Source organism: Xenopus laevis, chromosome 1L, assembly GCF_017654675.1.
Source record: "Xenopus laevis strain J_2021 chromosome 1L, Xenopus_laevis_v10.1, whole genome shotgun sequence".
NCBI lineage: Eukaryota > Metazoa > Chordata > Amphibia > Anura > Pipidae > Xenopus > Xenopus laevis.
In genome coordinates, this window is record NC_054371.1 from 44723348 (window position 1) to 44742691 (window position 19344).

Below are 19344 nucleotides of genomic sequence, written 5' to 3' on the forward strand. Positions count from 1 at the left end.
CTCCCAATAAACCTGGCTTATTTTATATACAATTCTTATCTTGTAGTTGTTATGGCAGACAATGCCCAGTACAATGATAGAACAGTCAGCTGGAGATATTTTAAAGTGGTGCCATCCAGTTTAGTGATTTTGTGACTGTATGCATGATGTTTCATAAGTAAATGTGCCGCTAGCTCAAATTAAGGCCATGCATAAGAAGAATTCAGCATTGTAATAACTCCAAGACTGTCTAACTCGGTGATCCCCAACCAGTAGCTCCTGAGTAACATGTTGCTCTCCAACCCCTTGGATGTTGCTCCCAGAGGCCTCAAAGCAGGTGCTTATATTTTAATGCCAGGCTTGGAGGCTTTTGGTTGTATAAAAACCAGGTGCACTGCCAACCAGAGTCTCAATGTAGGTTGACAATCCGTCATAGGAGCTACGAAATGGCCAATCACAACACTTATTTGGCATCCCAAGAACATTTTTCATGCTTGTGTTGCTCCCCAACCCCCTTTTACTTCTGAATGTTGCTCACGGGTTCAAAAGGTTGGGGATCGCTGGTAACTGCTCAGTGGTTGGACAAATGACTGCAAGTTGGAGTGATATCACCCCCTCCCTCCCCCCAGCAACTGATCAACAGAACAATGGAAAGGTAACCAGGTAGCAGCTCCCTGGTGATATAAAAGTAAAAATCCATGTCCCAATGCGATAAATGACAATGTCCCTGCCTACAAATGACAAGACAGGCTTGTTCTAGTATTGGGAAGTCAACCAATTAAATTTATCTCAAGACTAATAAAAGAAACCATCAGCACTAGATGTTGTTGATAAAACATTTTAATGATGTAAAAGTAGAAAACCTATAGCGCTATAGCCATAAATACATTTAGAGCACAGAGAAATATTCACACAGCAGGTCAAGCAAGTTGTTGTTTCATTTGCAGTATCGATCGGCTTTCAGTTTAGCTCTCCTATTAAATAAAAAAAAAAAAAAGATTTTTTTTCATACAAAAGAAAACTCTGTTATGCCAGTGTTTAGTGTTATATTGAGGCTTGTCATATATATGATACAAAGATGTGGCACATATTTATTTTTTTGTGGTGGCAAATCAACAGGACATCATTAAAAGGCAGTAAGGTTACTTGGCGGGAAAGAGCCTTTGTATAAATGTGAAATATAGTGTCGTATTCATGCAATTCCTACATAATATGGCAGTATAAATTGAAATTTATAGCATGGCATTAGCACAATAAAAAGCAAAAAATATCCAATGTTTAAATGTAATAAATGTTATGCAGTTCATTCCACATTATTATTTGCACTATATAACAGCTGTTAGCTACTTTTAAGGCAGAGCATTGTTTTATCATGTCCTACAGGTATGTGAGCAAACTAACATTCATATTTATCAAAGAAACTGATGTTAAAAAAAGACACACGCCCATCAAGTTCATCACTGCACTCACATAAGCACATGCAATACAGAATCAGGCATAAAATCCATCTGACTTAATATTCAATTTGTCCCAGAAAGAAAAAGAAAATTCGACCTGGCTTCAGTAATGCAAGTGGAACTATTCTCTATATTAATACATATTATAAATTCAAATACTAGTAAAAACTGATTTTCTGCAAATAGAATAAAGCTGGCTATACATATAGAGATCCATTAGTTTAGTAAGGTTGCCAAATGAGAAGATCTCTGCCCCCCAGTAAAGTGGCTCCAATATCCACTCTACCAAATGTTCAAGGATATAATACATTCAACTAAAAATATACAGGTATGGGATCTGTTATCCAGAACTTGTTATCCAGAAAGCTACGAATTATGTGAAAGTCATCTCCCATATACTCCATTTGAATCAAATAATGCAATTTTTTTTAAAAGGATTTCCTTTTTCTCTGTAATAATAAAACTATGGTATAATTAATTGTTTAAGGTAAAACAATCCTATTGGGTTTGTTTAACGTTTAAATGATTTTTAGTACACCTAAGGTATGAAAATCCAAATTACAGAAAGACCCCATATCCAGTAAACCCCAGGTCCCGAGCATTCTGTATAACGGGTCCCATAACTGTAATTAAAAAAACATTTTTTAGAGCACTACTGCTTTAGAATTTTGTAAATGTTTTTTTACCGGTCTAGAAGTGTCTCGTGAAAGTTTCCATCTTTTCTGGCCTTTTTAAGATCTTTGTTGTCTTCTCGACTCACTTTGAGTTTGCGGTCCTGAAAACTCTGGAATTTCTTTCTGCAAGACAAATATAACTACGTTGGCCATTTCAAAGCATAAAGTGTTTATAAATTAACAACCACTGTAGACTAGTAGTAGATTGGTATGAAAACCATATTGATTTAAAATGAACACATAGAAGCACCACAAAATTCTCCCAGAGAGCTGCTGGTGGCAAATTTGCATTTGACTACAAGACTAACCTCAAGCGGAATTCCCAGAGAATGGCTGCAATGCATCTCATCACAAATCCCTAATTGTGCCAATTGTTGTAGGTTCCTCTCACAAGGTAATGCCAATTTTATTAAAAAAAAACATAATCAAAAAAATTTAAAATGAACTTCTGTGATCTTATTAAACCCATTAAATAAGTACCCATGCCCTAGACTGTACTATTCTAAAACAATGTTATTGTTATTAAATGTGTTTATCTACAGAAATAATAAGATGTGTTAAAATATTATTTCAGCTTCTGAAATACAAAGCTCCAATCATACATACACATAGTTTATTTCACATTGTTTAACGTTTCCTTTATCTTCATTGGGAATGTCATCGTCTCTTTTTGCCTCTCTTTCAGCACATGAGCGAATCTAGAAGAAAAGGGAAGAAATAAAATGCATCAAAGCCTTTTCCCTTCCATGTGTTACTTGTGCTAGGGTAGTTACATTGGAGTACAAGTCTTTGTAATGATTTGTGGTTCTGCCAAAGCTAGACTGTCTACTAGACTTTGATATGGGCAGGGTAAAATTAACCTATAGCCAAACAGAGCATTAGAATGTTCAAAAATAAAAGGGGGGTTCTACCAAGACAAGCAGGTAGCGGAGAGAACATTCAAGGATCATACCAATGCATAACAACATGTAGATGGATAACACAGGACTGACGGCAGGGGTCACTGTTTGTTGCCAAGCTTCACGTTTTCCATTTAATTAAAAAAAAAAAAAAAAAAAAAAAAAAAAGAGAATCTTGGGTACATAGCATTTTGGGTGAATACCGAACGGAATCCTAATTTGCATATGCAAATTAGGGTGGGAAAGGAAAAAGTGGAAAAATAATGTTTTACTTCCTTGTTTTGAGACGAAAAGTCACGTGACTTCCCTTCCCACACCTGATTTACATATGCAAATTAGGATTTGGTTCGGCCACACACAGGGATTCGGCCGAATCCTAAACCTGCTAGAAAAGGCCGAATCCCGAACCGAATCCTGGATTCAGTACAGCCCTACTAGAAACCCAGACTTTAGAAACAGGGCGATCTGAGGATCACTTGAAAGGTTTAACACACACACAGTTCACAAAGAACTTGAGTGCCACATAGCTATAGTGTTGTGTTAAACTTACACACACTACAATAGTGCAATAGTTACCTTTATCATTTCTCCTTCACCAGCAGTTTTACTTTGGGCTACTAAGTCACCTTCTTCATTACATCCAACAAAACAACTGTTTGAAGCAAGAAGTGCCATTTTCCCCTGTAAAACACATACATGAACCCATTAATATTTTATTTCTGTGGTCACGTCTTTTTTTTTTTTTGGAAATAGGGGTAGATTTTAGAATTGTATCTGTCTGCTTCAATGAGTGCCATTAGATAATATTTTATAAAAAATACATTAATGTTCTAAAAATGAACTAGCCAGTTACATTTTTCCCTGAAGCAGCTAATAGTATTTGTGATGCCCTCCGCCTTCTACTCTGTACATCACGTGCATCCAATCTCTGAGTGGAGGGAAGAGTGGCTATAGAGAATGAGAGCATAATGTAAACAATTAAATATTGTAGTTTAACTGAATTGAGAAAGCCAGTTGGATGACTGGTGAAACGTCTTCAAGAAAAACACAGCAAGTCCAGTTGATTTGACTTATTTCTATAGATATAGCTTTTTACAAACATATCAATCCCAGGAATGACAAAGTCAGTTAATAGTATTGTTTTAGGCATAATTATTGCATTCTGGTGCCATCAGTCACTTCACTTTCAGCGCGCTATCCACTTTGTACATAAATTCACTTACAGTGTCAAAGACTGGTTCCCATTGCTCTCTTGCTCCTATGGCATCAGAACGTCCAATGACGAGGCCATCAGAATTGATACCAAGATATTTGCCATAGCCAGACTTAAGTGCAACTCTTTAAGAGAATATACAAAGATGTATGTTAGGTTGGAAAAAGGAAGAAAGGAAACAAATGTCTTTGTCACATAAAATGTAGCTGAATACAAATGTAAATATGAAATACCTAGAATCACAGGGAACAAGAGTGTAAGTGGAAACAAGAAAAAGTATACCGGGGGGGGGGGGAGAGATAGGAGAGTACTGGAAAGGATTTATGGAATTGCATGAGGAGATACAGAAGTGGAAGTGATGAGAAAAAGGCGAGGGAAGGAATTGACTGAGTATGAAAGAAAAGTGGAAGAACAGATGGATCAGGGATCGACAACAATGTATTATTATCGTGCATTCATAAAGTGCCAACACATATTCAGCAGTGCTGTGTGATAGAATGGTGTTAGATTGTTACTATTAGTCTCAAAACAGGACTGAGAGCCTGTCCCCTGTATAATGATTTTATCAATAAAAGGTCACATATTAGAAGATGGATGAGCTATTCACAAGTTGACCATAAACAAACGATAAAATAATGCAGTTGTCTTGTTAATCTGGGACTAGCAGATCAGCAAATGCCATTTTTTTCACCTACTACAACTTGTACTAGTGAAAAAAAAAAAAAAGTATTTAACCGCACTTATTTAACATCAGAAACAAAGAGACGCAACAGATTACCGTGAATCTGACAACTTGATTGCTGTGAATTGCTCTGGAGGAGATGGCCCATCATCATCATCTGTATTTGTTGGAAAAAGGGATATTTTGTACTAAAGCGATAAAAATTCTAATTTGGATAAAGTGTAATCAATATAAATGTACAGTAGAACCCCCATTTTACGTTTTTCAGGGGACCAGGAAAAATAATGTAAAATCCGGGAAAGTGTAAAATCAGGGAAATGTGTTAAAGTAACTTTTTCTTCAAGTACTGAAAGGATATAAGCACAGGAGTTTGTTTTACTTTGGAATGCAATATTTACTGTGTTAATGTTACACTATGGGGGGGCGTGTGCAAGGCCTCACTGTCAGTCACATACACAACCTAAAGCAATAAGTGATTGGTACAGGACTGTATAATTGAAATTGAACATTTACAGGCAGAACCATGGCAAAATATATATTCGCCTTAAGAAAGCATATTTGCTAAAACTGAATAATCAGTCCGGAATTGATCCTAGAGGGTTGGCTTGTTACAATCCACCGCTCAGCAAATATCAATCTTCATCTCTTATCACTGCTTACTTAACTATGATTTGTGGTTTGATAGGATAAGCTAGCCTCTTTCCTGAGTATAGGATTAGGTGAAATAGGAGACCACAGTCACGGTTAGCCTGCCTTCCTTTGCTTTGTGGTGTCCTAGGGATAGAAAAAATACTAGGTAGCAAGCATTGGGCCAACTCCACTGTTCTTTACTTCAATTTCTTAATACTTTCTTATGAACTGAAGCAAAGTGGTTGCATAATATATCTTAATTTATTGTTGGTCACAGAATACTTTTACATTACCTACTATTTATTAATTGGGGATTGGGACTGTATTTATTGCACTGCACTTTAGACTTGTGAATTTCTATTTAAATAACTAATTGGGATGAATTAACCAAATACTTTCAGTTACACTACCTACTTTGAATAATTATTATAATTAATTAAGTATTGCTGATTGATAATTATCTGCACGGCACTTTAGATTACTTAATTTAAAGACAATTAATGGATCAATTCACGCACTTTATATTAGAATCTATACATTTTTCTTTATCTAAGGATTTAAGGTATTAATTTGCATTTTAATTAGGTAAGTAATTTGTTCAACCGTGTTAATTGTACCGTCTGCATTACAGACCATCTAATTAGAGGTACTTGCTTGGCATAGACCTCTGATGTAATATCTAGGTGTTGCACATATCATTAGTTACCAATCCTGTAATTTATATGTACTTCTGACTGGTGGGGAGGAATTTAAGGTTATTGGTGACCTACACTTCAAACTAGTTGTCTGCAGGGTACTTTTCTCTTTTCCTCTCTATAGAAAAATAATTTCCCTTTATTTATTTTATTATACTGACCTGGGTCAGACCTCTGCTATAACTAAGCTGATATTATTATATTTAGGCAAGCAAGGGTGTTGTTCCTTCTCTTTCTCATAGTATATACATCTGGTTAGTATTTTAAACCTCTTTATTTCACAAATAATAACATTCATAGAGGAAAAAAAGCAATTTTTGGACAAAATTGTGATGTCAAATCCAGGAAAACATTACTTAAAATAAGGGAAATGCACCCATAGAAATGCATTAGAAATTGGTGGGACCACAAATAAAAAATTTAAAATGCGGGAAAACTTAAAATCGAGATTTCACCGTATATACAATTTCCTGTAATGCTCACCACATAAAAAATTCTACATATCAAACTGGATTCAATATTATACCATAAGAAAAAAAAAACCTGAAACAAATATACAAACTAATTAAGATAGTCTGTTTAAAAAGAGTGAAGCGATCAGTATAGATGCTGCCAATTATAGTACTGACCTTTATGGGGAGCTCCAATAGTAAACAGGCCATTATCTAAAGCGTGTATGTATGCTCCTTTGTCCATCTCAATCGCCACTGTCCCAGAGATTTCTCCGAAGTTCTTAACACTCCACCAATTTCCTAAAGGATCAAAACAATTTTTACAAGTGCAATAGACTTTTGTTAACATAGCGACTAATAACACAGGGAAAGGAAAATGAAAAAGTTTGAGAATGTAAACATTAAAAAAAAATGAAAAACTTTGATTTTACTGTGCACTCAAAGTATTTGATTAACCTTACATTTGCACTACTAGGTGAGTTAACCCAAATGGGATAAAATTGTGTAAACTCATTGTATAAACTGACCAGCTATGTCCAACTTATCCTCATCAGATTCTTCTCTTTTCCTTTTCTTGTCTTTATTTTTCTTACTGTAAAACATAAAGCAGACGACAATAGAAAATTCTTTCAATAATTAACAGTAAAGGATGAACATTCCATCAGCTGACAGAGGTTCAAATTGACAAAGTGATACTGACACTAAAAAATTTCTTTTCAAAATATTAATCTACATTAAAAGTTGCCTATAGGTCATGTTGATCGTTTTTTTGCCGAGAGGTTTGTTTCTGTAAGTAATTGTTAGTTGAAGTTCCTAAACCTGACTGTTTTGCCAACCTGACTTTCCCTTCTTAACCTGTCAATTAGACTTTCTAATGCTAATGGACTCCTGCTGCACAAATATGGGGGTAAGAATGGTAATGTAAAAGCATCAGGCAAATACTTTTATGGCAAAATTATAAATAGACAAAGTTATGATAGATATAAAAAAAGGTTATTTTCTGGTGTCAGTATCTCTTTAAGGCACTAGATCTATTTTAATGCAAGAGAAAAGTCACCAAATTTCTTGCCAGCGTTCCTTGTGGCTGCATATCCCCTGAATGCTGCCTTCACAATAGATCCTTGCTTGTTTGTGGAGAACATTAAAGGGCATCTGTTGGGTAAAAATGTTATCCCCAACCAAAGGTGCAAGCTAATAGAGCCCGCATTCCAGTTGGGGATAACAGCAGTTTTTTTTTTAAAAAAAAAAGGCCCCGCCAGTGCTGTGCTACCTGCACCGGGAGGGAGCTCCAGGTGCGAGCAGCCATGTTGTATCACTCACATGTGCATAACGAGCAATTTTTCATTATGTGCATGCGAGTGACCGGACATGGCAGCTGCCTCCAGGTGCGGGTAGCGTAGCGCTGGCGGGGGGCATTTTTTTTAAGGGATACTGTCATGGGAAAACATGTTTTTTTCAAAACGCATCAGTTAATAGTGTTGCTCCAGCAGAACTCTGCACTGAAATCCAATTCTCAAAAGAGAAAACAGATTTTTTTATATTCAATTTTGAAATCTGACATGGGGCTAGACATATTGTCAGTTTCCCAGCTGCCACCAGTCATGTGACTTGAGCTCTGATAAACTTCAATCACCCTTTACTGCTGTACTGCAGGTTGGAGTGATATCACCCCCCCATCCCAGCAGCCTAACAACAGAACAATGTGAAGGTAACCAGATAGCAGCTCCCTAACACAATATAACAACTGCCTGGTAGATTTAAAAACAACACTCAATAGTAAAGTGCCACTGAGACTGATTCAGTCACATTGAGTAGGAGAAATAACAGCCTGCCAGAAAGAAGTTCCACCCTAAAGTGCAGGCACAAGTCACATGACTGGGGGCAGCTCTTTTGAGAATTGGATTTCAGTGCAGAATTCTGCTGGAGTAGCACTATTAACTGATGTGTTTTGAAAAAAACATGTTTTCCGATGACAGGATCCCTTTAAGGTGCCAATATCTAGTCCTGCTCCCAAAATGTGTATGGCTGTCAGAGTTGTATGTCAGGCAGCCAAATAGAGAAGCCATAACATTTGTCTCTGACACAGGAAGTTTCTTTACTTTTGAGTACAAGAGAAGTGTCACAGTAGTCTTCCTGCTATAACAAAGTACTGAACTTGATGTCAGTTAATAGTATCACAATGTACAGGTACATTAAAGGGGTGTTTCACCTTTAAGTTAACCTTTAGTAGGTTATAGAATGGCTAATTCTAATCAACTTTTCCACTGGCCTTCATTTTTTTATTTATAGGATTTTTTATTTTTAATTATTTGCCTTCTTCTCCTTCCAGCTATCAAATGGGGGTCACTGACCCCCATCTAAAAGCAAACGCTCTGTACGGCTACAAATGCATTGTTATTGCTACTTTGTATTACTCTTCTGTCTATTCAGGCCCCTCCTGTTCATAGTCTACTCTTTTATTCAAATCAATGGATGGTTGCTAGGGTAATTTGAATCCTAGCAACCAGATTGCTGAAATTGTAAACTTGGGGAGCTGTTGGATAAAAAGTTAAATGACTCAAAAAGCACAAATAATAAAAAACGAATGCCAATTGCAAATTGTCTCAGAATATAAGTCTCTACATCAAACTAAGAGTTAATTTAAAGGTGAACAACCCATTTAAGGGCAGCATCATACACTGCATTGTGTGCAGCAGACTTACCTCTTGTTTTTCATTCCCTTCAGCATCAGTTTGGTAGATTTTACTTTAGAATATTCAGCCATTGTCAAAAAGACAGTGCTAGCCCGTAGTTTCCTACAGCTACAGAGGGAGCCGACCTCGCCGCTTTCGCAAAACAAGAAAAAAGTGTAACACGAAGCCTGTCGCCTGCCCTAGGAATTGTTGTCAAAAATAGTGGGTACTTCCGGATCCGGACAAAGATCCGCACATCCCAAGTCCAATCTCGCGAGGTTTTGACGTCACACTATACGTATAGGAGCGCATGGAATCTTCACGTAGCCGCGTTGATGGAGTGGCGCGATAGGCCTGCGTGAATATGTTGTTATTGCGTAAAGCAGCTTGTGAGAAAGCTGCGGGTTACTTCTTATAATCCCTGTTATTATTTTTGTTTGAAACGTATACTCTTTTAAGGGTGCTTTTCGGCGGCGCAAATGTATAACCAGGAAGTTATTGTTTGCTCTGCTCAGTGGGACGCACGCCCGTGCGTTCCACTTCCACTAGAGTCTTTCCTGGCTATGCATTATACTTACTCCCATCAGATCCCATTAGCTAAAGAGTAAAGCATCCTTGTCCAAGTGCAAACTAGAAACACAATTTTTGGAGACAAAATAAGGTTAATTTAGGAAAAGGCAATCGGTGAAATTGACTTGAAATTCATTGTTGGTTTATGTTGTTCCTAAATATGAAATGTTCTTGGGCCCGAAAAGGGCATCAATTAAAATTGGTGCTGACGGGTTTTACTGCAAAAGTTAGATCACACCAACTGTTAACCATAAATAAAGGCAAAAGGTCTAAGCCTTTAAATACTCAAAGACCCGTAGGTCATTCTGTAGAAAAAAAAATCTAAATCTCAATATGATTCAGCAAAAGTGAAGGTTTCTCCTAAACAATGTATGTGGAAAACAAGCTCAAATACAAGCTCAAATACTGTGCTGCAAGGTTTATTTGAACAACATGTTTTCGAGCTAAGGTGGCTCTTTATCAACTAACGCTTGATAAAGAGCCACCTTAGCTCGAAACATGTTGTTCAAATAAACCTTGCAGCACAGTATCTGCAGTTTTTGAGCTTGTTTTCCACATACATATGGATTTTGTTTGACTGACATACGTTTCGACTTGGGACAGAAGCAGTGGAACAAGCACCCTATGTGCTACTGGTGCAAACTGATTTGCCTTAAAGGTTTCTCCTAATCCATTAAAACATACTAACATCAACCAGGTCACTGTTACTTCGAATACTTTCATACCTCAAATGTCATACTCTTTTCAGTAGCATACCTCCCAACATTTTGGAATTAAAAAGAGGGACAAAATTTGGCAGGTTATGAGTTTGAAAATAATTCTCCTTATCTAAACTGTTTTTTTTGTGTCTCAAAACTGTTACAATGTATCTTATTTGCACATGTTAGCTGTTCCGTGCTCACTGCTAAAAGCCAATTAAGTTAGAAACTTTGTTTCTTTTTCTGGCTGTTCAGTGCAGAGAAAATAGGGACTTTACAGTACAAATGAGGGACTGCAGGTTGAGCTGTCAAAAGAGGGACTGTCCCTCTGAAAAAAGTACAATTGGGAGGTATGCAGTAGTAGTGTTCACAACACTCCAATGATGAAACACTCTGGTGAAACACCCTGGTGTTAGGCAACTCTTACGGTGGTGACTTACTCCGGGAATCTATCCCTGATCCTGACAGTTTAAGTCCCTATAATGGCAGCCTTGTGCCTGCAGGGTGTTAAAGTGATGCTGACACTAAACATTTTCTTTTCAAAATATTGATCTATATTAAAAGCTACGTATAGATCATGTTGATCATTTTTTGCTCATAGTTCTGCTTTTGTAAGCAATTATTACTTAAAGTTCATAAACTTGACTGTTTTGCCAACATGACTGTCCCATCTCAGTCTGTCAGAGTTTCTAATGGTAACCGACTACTGCTGCACAAATATGGCAGCCCCCTCATAGAGAACAGGGTAGTAAGAAAGGTATTGTAAAAGGGATATACTTTTATGGCAAAATTATAAATTGCATTCAAAGATAATGTTATTATGGATATAAAAAAAGGTTATTTTCTGGTGTCAGTATCTCTTTATTTTTTTTATAAATCTGTTTTTATTGATTTTAGAAAAAGAGAAAAAGAAAACAAAATAGAACGGTATACAACAGCACAGTCAATACAGAGATAGAGCACCATTAACCATACAGAAAATAGCATCAGTCTGATAGCCATGCACAAATGCAGAATGACTCTACATCAACAATCTCAGGAGACCAGACCGTCATGAGCAGCATGTCGAGTCTCGCTCGCCACAAGTACATGGTTACGCATGGTGATGGCCACAAAAGCAAAAACAAAGGCATTGTAAACAACTCATGAGACGATGAAGCTGTTCAATCTTTGCGTTGACATGGCTGCGCAAAATAACATATAGCCTGGGGTGCTAGAAATTTGACCATAGAGTGCCGATGTATCCGGTTTTGGAGTCAGTACACAGAGGGTACAGTAAGAAAGAAGGGAGAAAAGAGAGAGGGAGGGAGGAGGGACTGGGTAGAGGAAGGTAAAAGGGAAGGTAAGGGGGGGGGAAAAAGAGGGGAAAAAGAAAGAAGATAACAGAAATGGCATACCGGCCTGAAGATATCCAAAGTCGTAAATGGCGTGGTCGAGCTCAAATCCACTGACCACTGATTGGAACCTGCTATGGGTGGATAATGATCAAATATAAGCATGATAACAACGCTACTAGTCTAGATGGGCCACCTGGGCAGGTACTGCTGGAACCCCTCGCCTCCCCAGGAAACTCAAGAGAGTGAAAATAGAGAGTTATAGATAGAATAACAGGTCGAATCTCACACGGTGCACAATTGGACATAAGAATCTGAATTGGTAAATGCAATCCAGTGATACCATTTAGTCATGAAATTCTGGAAATCACTAGCAGTTTCAGTCTTCAGCTCCTCGAATTTATGTATCTCTTTGATCTTAAGCAACCAATCTTTCACGGACGGACTGTCTGTCTGTCTCCATTTAAGGGGAATTAATGCCTTGGCAGCATCTAGCATTATGGGAACAAGAGACTTCTTGTATGTCTTTAGTGGCAGTGAGGTGTCATGTAAAAGGACGGCCAAAGGGTTATCAAGGATTTCTATGTCTGTAACAGTTTTGATAGTGTTGCGTATTGAGGTCCAAAAAGAGTTGAGTATAGGGCAATCCCAAAAAATATGCGTCAAGGTGCCGAGATGTTCCTTACATCTCCAGCATGTAGGGGAGACCGCCTTGTAGATTTTGCTCAACTTGGTAGGGTAACGGTACCACTTAGTTAGTAATTTATAGTTAAGTTCTTGGAGTTTAGCGCATTTAGAGGATTGGTGTACCAAAAGAGTAATTTTTGCCCATTGGGCGTCCGAGACAGGTAAGGTCACATCTCGTTGCCACTTGTCTTTTAGGATAGAGAGTGGGGACGGTTTGAGGTCTATAATGTTTTTGTATATCCGAGAAATCGCACGGCTTGGTGGGTTTCCCAGGGACCAAATATGTTCCATGGGAGTAAGAGTAGGTCTATCTTTATGAGGTGGAAATGTTGCCTGTAGAAAGTGGCTGATTTGCCGATACTTAAATCTATCTAGGTCAGTCGGCGTGATATTAGGCAATAGTTCGTCCAGGTTTTTCAATTTGCCACAACGGTAAAAACAAGCAGCTCCTGCGTGTAAGAGAATGTCCCAACCCCTGTAGCTATCTAGATTCAGGCCTGGTGTGAAGGCAGGATTGCCAAGAACCGGAGATAAAGGGGAGGGGGAGTTAATCCATTTGCGTGATTTAGCTAGGTTGTCCCAGGTGTCTAACGTGTATTTAAGTTTAGCATCTGTCCTATCTCTATACATTCTGTTAGCCGGAGATAACCAGGGAGCCGCCCACAAAGGGGTTACCAGGGATTCCTGCTCTATCTGTATCCACAATTTGGTCTTCCCATAAAAGGCCCAGTCTAGGCATCTGTTTATAATTGTGGCTTGATGGTATATCTGCCAATCTGGAAGACTTACACCACCCTGTGCTTTAGATGCTGTTAGTGTTGACCTCGCCAATCTCGGGTTTTTATCCGCCCAAATGAACTGTTTCGTGAGAGTATGCAGTGTTTGCAAGGTCCCCTTGGGAGGGGGGTATGGGATGGCCTGTGAAACATATAGGAAGCGGGGGAGAATGTTCATTTTAAGGGAATTAACGCGGCCAAACCACGATAACGTTTTAGTTGTCCAATCCCTCAAATCCGTCTTAATGGAATGTAAGAGATCACTATAATTTCTAATGACGATTTGTTTCACGTCCGGAAATATTTTTATGCCAAGGTAGGTGAAGCATGTAGTGGATGTCCTGATCGGAAACGAAGTAGTAGCAGCCGAAAACTCCTCCCGGGGAATAGAGACATTTTGAGCGACAGATTTAGTCAGATTTATTTTAAAATTACTAACCGAATTAAATTTATGCAATTCCGCTACTAAGTTTGGAAGCGAGATCCTGGGGTTCCGCAAAAAGAAAAGCAGATCGTCTGCGTATGCAGCGATCTTATGTTCCACAGAACCAATTGTGACTCCATTAATGTTTGGGTCTTTCCTAACCCTGTTGAGAAAGCTCTCAAGCGAGAGGATGAAAAGGAGGGGGGAGAGTGGGCAGCCTTGACGAGTCCCGTTATGTATTCTAAATGATTGCGAGTATTCTCCATTAACCCTAAGTTTAGCAGATGGATTGGTATATAAGGTAGTTATCCACGATAGCATTCTAGGTCCTAAGTTTATGTGTTGTAGGGTGGCTCGTAAAAATGTCCAGTCTACCCTGTCAAAAGCCTTCTCGGCGTCAGTAGATAAGAGCATAACAGGGATGGAGCGGCTTTTACAGTAATGAATTATGCTAAAGAGTCTGTTCGTGTTGTCCCTAGCCTCTCTGTGCGGGACGAAACCCACCTGTTCCGGTGAGATCAGGGAGGTCAGGACTTGATTTAACCTGGTGGCGAGTACCTTCGCGTATAACTTGGTATCGACATTCAGTAGGGAAATGGGACGGAAACTGCCAGGATCTGTGGGGTCTTTACCTTTTTTATGAATTAAGGTTATATGTGCCGCAAGGGCTTCTGAGGGGATCGTATTAGTGGCTGTGATGGAGTTAGTAGCGGCAACCAAGTACGGTAGGAGGCAGTGACTCAGTTCCTTATAGTATGATATTGAAAAGCCATCAGGCCCTGGGGCCTTACCGGCTTTGGTAGTCTTAATGGCTGCAGTAAACTCGTCTATAGTCAAAGGGGAATCTAGGGTCTTTCGAATATCGTCAGATAATCGCGGGAGATCGGAATCCACAATATAGTCAGCGCATTTAGTCAAAGTATCAAGAGGTTTGTGTGGTGTAGTAGTTGGGGGATGAAGCTGATAAAGTTTAGTATAATATTGACGAAAAACTTCTGCTATATCCGTGGAAGTGTGCACTGTTTTCCCATCCAATGTTCGAATTTTAGGAATATAGTTTCGTAACTGCTTTTTCTTTAATGCAGCAGCTAAGAGACGGCCACATTTGTTGCCGTGTTCGAAATAGAGTTTTTTATGAATTTCAACGGCTCTAGTCATGTACGCCGAATATGTGTCCCTGAGATCTTTCCTAGCTTGTGTCAGTTCGGCAAGTATGTGTGTGAATTTGGAGTATTTATGTTGCGCCTCGAGAGATCGAATTCTAGTTATCAGCTGTTGTACTTTAGCGTTGCGTTCTCTCTTTTTGCGTGCTCCCAACTGTATCAGTTCCCCTCTAATAACACATTTGTGAGCCAACCATAAAGTCCATGGGTCAGTCTGTTCTAGGTTATTTTCTTGAAAATAATTCTGAAGCTTTTGAGTGAGGTCCCTCTTCGTAGTTTCCTCTCGGAGAAGAGAATCGTTTAATCTCCAGGAGAAGACTCTACGAATGGGTACCCGCCGTGAAAGAGTACACGTAATGGGGGCGTGGTCCGACCAAGTTATAGTGTCTATTGTAGCGTCTTTGAGAAGATTGATATCGACATGACGTATGAAAATGTAATCCAGTCTACTATAGGTATCATGCGGATGGGAGTAAAAAGTATAGTCGCGTACAGAGGGTTGCGTGAGGCGCCAGGTGTCCACTAAAGTGAGAGATCTAAGCTGTTGTTTAAAAACTTCAATTTTCCTGTGTGGTATGCTAGATCGTGTGGTAGAGGAATCCAGGAGTGGTTCAAGCGTCATGTTCAAATCACCACCCATAATGAGCATACCTTCCTCAAAATCTGTTATAGCATGAAGTGTTTGCGTTAGGGCAGGTAATTGCTCATTGGGAGGGAGATAGACTGAGGCCAGAGTGTACATGCAGTTATTGATATTCCCCTTAACTAAAAGGTAAGTGCCCGCCTTATCGGATTTTGTCGCTATGGATGTGAAGCCCACAGAATCTGCTACCATAATCATGACCCCCCTCGTTTTGGTGGCTAAAGGAGTGCTATGAAAGACGGTCGAGAAACCTTTAAATCTGAGGAGCGGAGTTTGTTGTTTTTTAAAATGGGTTTCCTGGATAAAAACTATATCTAGTTTAAGTCGTTTTATGTCCCGTGCGAGATTGTACCTTTTGATGGGAGCATTCAATCCCTTCACGTTTAATGAACCAACTCGGATGTCAGACATCATTCACCGTGGATACCGAGGGGGTCCAGCAGCAGCGTCCCATGGCAGGAGAGGCTCGTGTGCGGTAAGGGAGCAGGTATGACGGAAACCCAGGCCGGATGCCAAGAAAGAAAAGTAAAGAGAGAAAGTTGAAGTACACAAAAGATAAACATAATCAAAATGAGCAAGATAATAACAAAATGAAACTGGGGTGTGATTGACCGGACAGCGAGTGGGGGAATTCCCCTTCCCACACTCGAGGTTAACCCAAAGGTCAGAGGTAGGGAGTACGTGAAAGTGGCGCGCAAAAGGAGCCTCAGCCAACCTCCCGTACCCGAACTGCCACGTAGACGTGGCGAAAGAGTCTCTATAAGCAAAGATATAGACAACAGGATAATAAAAATATCAACAGTATGACCTCCACTGACGGGAATACCAGAAGGGGATCGGGGAGCCATAATTAAGTGCAAGCATTCAAAATCATGGAAATATTATCCCTTGATACCTAACATAAAGATTGCAAACATAGGACAGGGAAGGGAGCTGCCAAAGGGTGGTAGGAGTTATGCTAGATGGCGAACCTTGTTATGAGAGAGAAGTAGATCTAAAATAAGTGGTAAGCATTAGACCGGAGAGTGATTGAGGGGCATAGGTGATGGGGGGCCTAAAGTAAAACCAACAGTAACAACATATGGAAATGAACCAGCTGTTAAGCTATCATATCCTCAGAACCACAACATATGGAAATGAACCAGCTGTTAAGCTATCATATCCTCAGAACCAGAGTGAGCTGAAGAGATTGATGTGCTGTAAAAGGAATGAATCTACTGCACCTGAAAAAATATAGAAATCAGTCAAAATAAGGTGTAAGTGGGATGTGCGGCACTGTCCAAAGTTGTTCCGGCAATTGCAAAACAAGTGAGTCCGGGAACTCCCCTCAGCAAAAGATAGCTAAGAATGCCAAAAATCCGGAGAAATAATGAGACTCAGTACCAGAGCAGAGGTCACTCAAAAAGTTACTCAGTTAAGGGTTGTATCAATATCCAAAATGGCTCAGGCGTAGAAAATGTTGCAAAGTCCGGAAATGTCTAGAGTATAGGCATCAGTCTTCCATTATGAGAATCCAGTGTCCCTGCATGAGAAGAAATCAAACCTATTCAAAGGGTCAAACAATAGTAGGAGAAAAAGCAGTAAGGCAATAAACCAACATGGGTAGGTACAGGCTTGGTGTGGGAAGGTTTTGTCATTACTATATAAAGTAATTTTTTTTTTTTTTTCCCTTTCCCTCCTTTTTTTTTTTTTTTTTTTTTCCATCTTTTTCCCCTTTTCTCCCCTTTTTTTTTTTCCCCCTTTCCTTTTCTCTTCTCCCCTTTCCCCCTCTTCATCCTCGAACTTCCTTCGTCTCTCCTGTTATCCTCTCCCATCACTGCTCCGAGTCCTTGTCAGGACGTGTCCCTCCTAGAAAACAGAGGTATGTAGAAGCGACAAAATTGTGCCCATAAGCCAGCATCGTGTTGTGTGAGCAAAGGCCTCAGGATCAGTCCATGCGCCTAGGGGTGGAAGGGCTAGAAGGTTTACTCATTCTGCTCCTGCAATGCCACTGTTCCGTGTCTAGAGTGTCCACCAGGTCTCCATTATAGGCCAGTTCCCTCCATTCTTTAAGGTCAATAGAGGGCAATCCCAAAGCTCTCACAAAGTCCTCCAGGCCGTCTGGTTCCTTCAGACTGTATTGCCTGCCCTCCTTCACAACAGTGAGGGCAAACGGGAAGCTCCACCGATATGCAATATTTTGTGCTCGCAGGACCGTGGTAAGTGGCCTAAGGGCTCTGCGTTGCTGGATTGTGAGCCACGCCAGGTCCTGGAAGATGGAGACTTCATAGTCCTGGTACTTAAAAAGCTCCACATTCCGCAATGCGCGGGTAATGTCCTCTTTAATAGTGAATTTGTGGACACAGCATACTACGTCCCGGGGTCGTTCCGATCTAAACCTCGGGGCGCCCAGAGCACGATGGACTCTGTCTAATTCAAGAGGGCTGGCGGGATCTCTGCCCAATATAGAATTAAAGATGGCTCTTACCGTGTCGCCAAGGTCTGCTGCGGCAACGGAGTCGGGAATACCTCTAATCCTGAGGTTATTGCGGCGGCCTCTATTGTCCAGATCCTCCATATGTTTCCGGAGTAGGTAGATAAACCTATGATGGTCATTAGATCTGTGGACTAGATGATTATGGGCCTGTTCCGCCTTGCCGAGCCTGGCGTCCATCTTGCTGCAGGCCTCGCCTATACTGCGCAGCTCAGCTTTGATTTCCGCAAGGTCTGCTTTCTGCGACTCTCGCAGTGTTTTCGCCATCGCCCTTAAATCATCCTTGGTCGGTAAGGCAGACAACAAGGCGCGGATGTCCGTGCGCGTAGAGGCAGTGCTGTAGCCGGAGGCCGTAGACCCGACCGGGCTTGGACTGCGTGCGGCCGACTCCGCCATCTTGGATGTGCGTCCGTCCGAGCGGTGAGAGGATTTCTTGCCAAGAAATGGTGACATCGTGCTCTGGGCGGATTGTGAGGCACTCTGTGGTGTCTGCTCTGCTTTCTTGCCGTGTTTCCCCATAGTAGTGCGGGTCGGGTACTGCGTAGAGAGACGCTTCTGGCAGTTCGGGACGGGAGAGTGTATCAGGTGCGACCGCTCAGCACGCCATCTTGCCACGCCCCCTCCGTCAGTATCTCTTTAACCTTTCCTGGCCTCTTTGTTGGAGCCCTCACTGCTCTACTAACAACCCTGATCTTACTTCTCACTTCTAAAGTGAGCTTTTACAAGGCTTTTAGCACCTGTGAACCAAAAGAGGCAGAGCATATGTTTGCTTCCCCGTTTATAACTAGGGAAACCTCACACCCTCTGGCCAGTTACTCTACTGTCAGGAAAATACTTTAACCCAGTAATGTAAAAAAAAATCACCCCCTCCCAGCTGTAAATCAGGACCAGCTCATAGATCTCCATAACCTTCCTAGAGAACTACCTGAAGTAAAGTTGACAAAACCTTTACCCCCCTACCCATCTATAATTAATTTTTTTGTCAGTTCCATTGTTATTGGTGACTTTTTTACTGTTGTAAATAAGTCGACAGAGGGAGGGGAGATGATGTAAAGTTCAGAGGAAGGCCAGATAAAGCAGGTAGGAAGGCCAAGGGTCGATGCCGCTAAGGGAGGAGCTTTAGGGTGTGGTCACAGGGCAGAAGAAGGAGGATCTGTGTTACAAGCTTTATAAATCAGGGAGGATGGTCAGGGCGGATGAAGGAAGGAGTTTGTGAGAGGCCA

The 19344-nt window shown here is 40.3% G+C and overlaps 1 protein-coding gene across 2 annotated transcripts; it reads right to left on the reverse strand.

Annotated features, from left to right (window-relative positions):
* Positions 1–803: 803 nt before the first annotated feature.
* On the reverse strand, positions 804–9636 carry frg1.L (FSHD region gene 1 L homeolog). 2 transcript variants are annotated; one of them, XM_018245686.2, is made up of 9 exons: positions 9384–9633; positions 7209–7273; positions 6859–6981; positions 5001–5061; positions 4233–4347; positions 3586–3690; positions 2717–2808; positions 2123–2233; positions 804–953 (listed from the first exon to the last, which is right to left on the reverse strand). In XM_018245686.2, exons 1-9 carry the CDS (start codon positions 9443–9445, stop codon positions 917–919), a joined length of 771 nt encoding a protein of 256 aa, XP_018101175.1. In that variant the 5' UTR covers positions 9446–9633; the 3' UTR covers positions 804–916. The 2 variants fall into 2 exon arrangements, with proteins under 2 accessions (XP_018101175.1, XP_018101183.1); XM_018245694.2 differs by lacking the exon at positions 3586–3690 and having other exon boundaries at positions 9384–9636.
* Positions 9637–19344: the final 9708 nt, after the last annotated feature.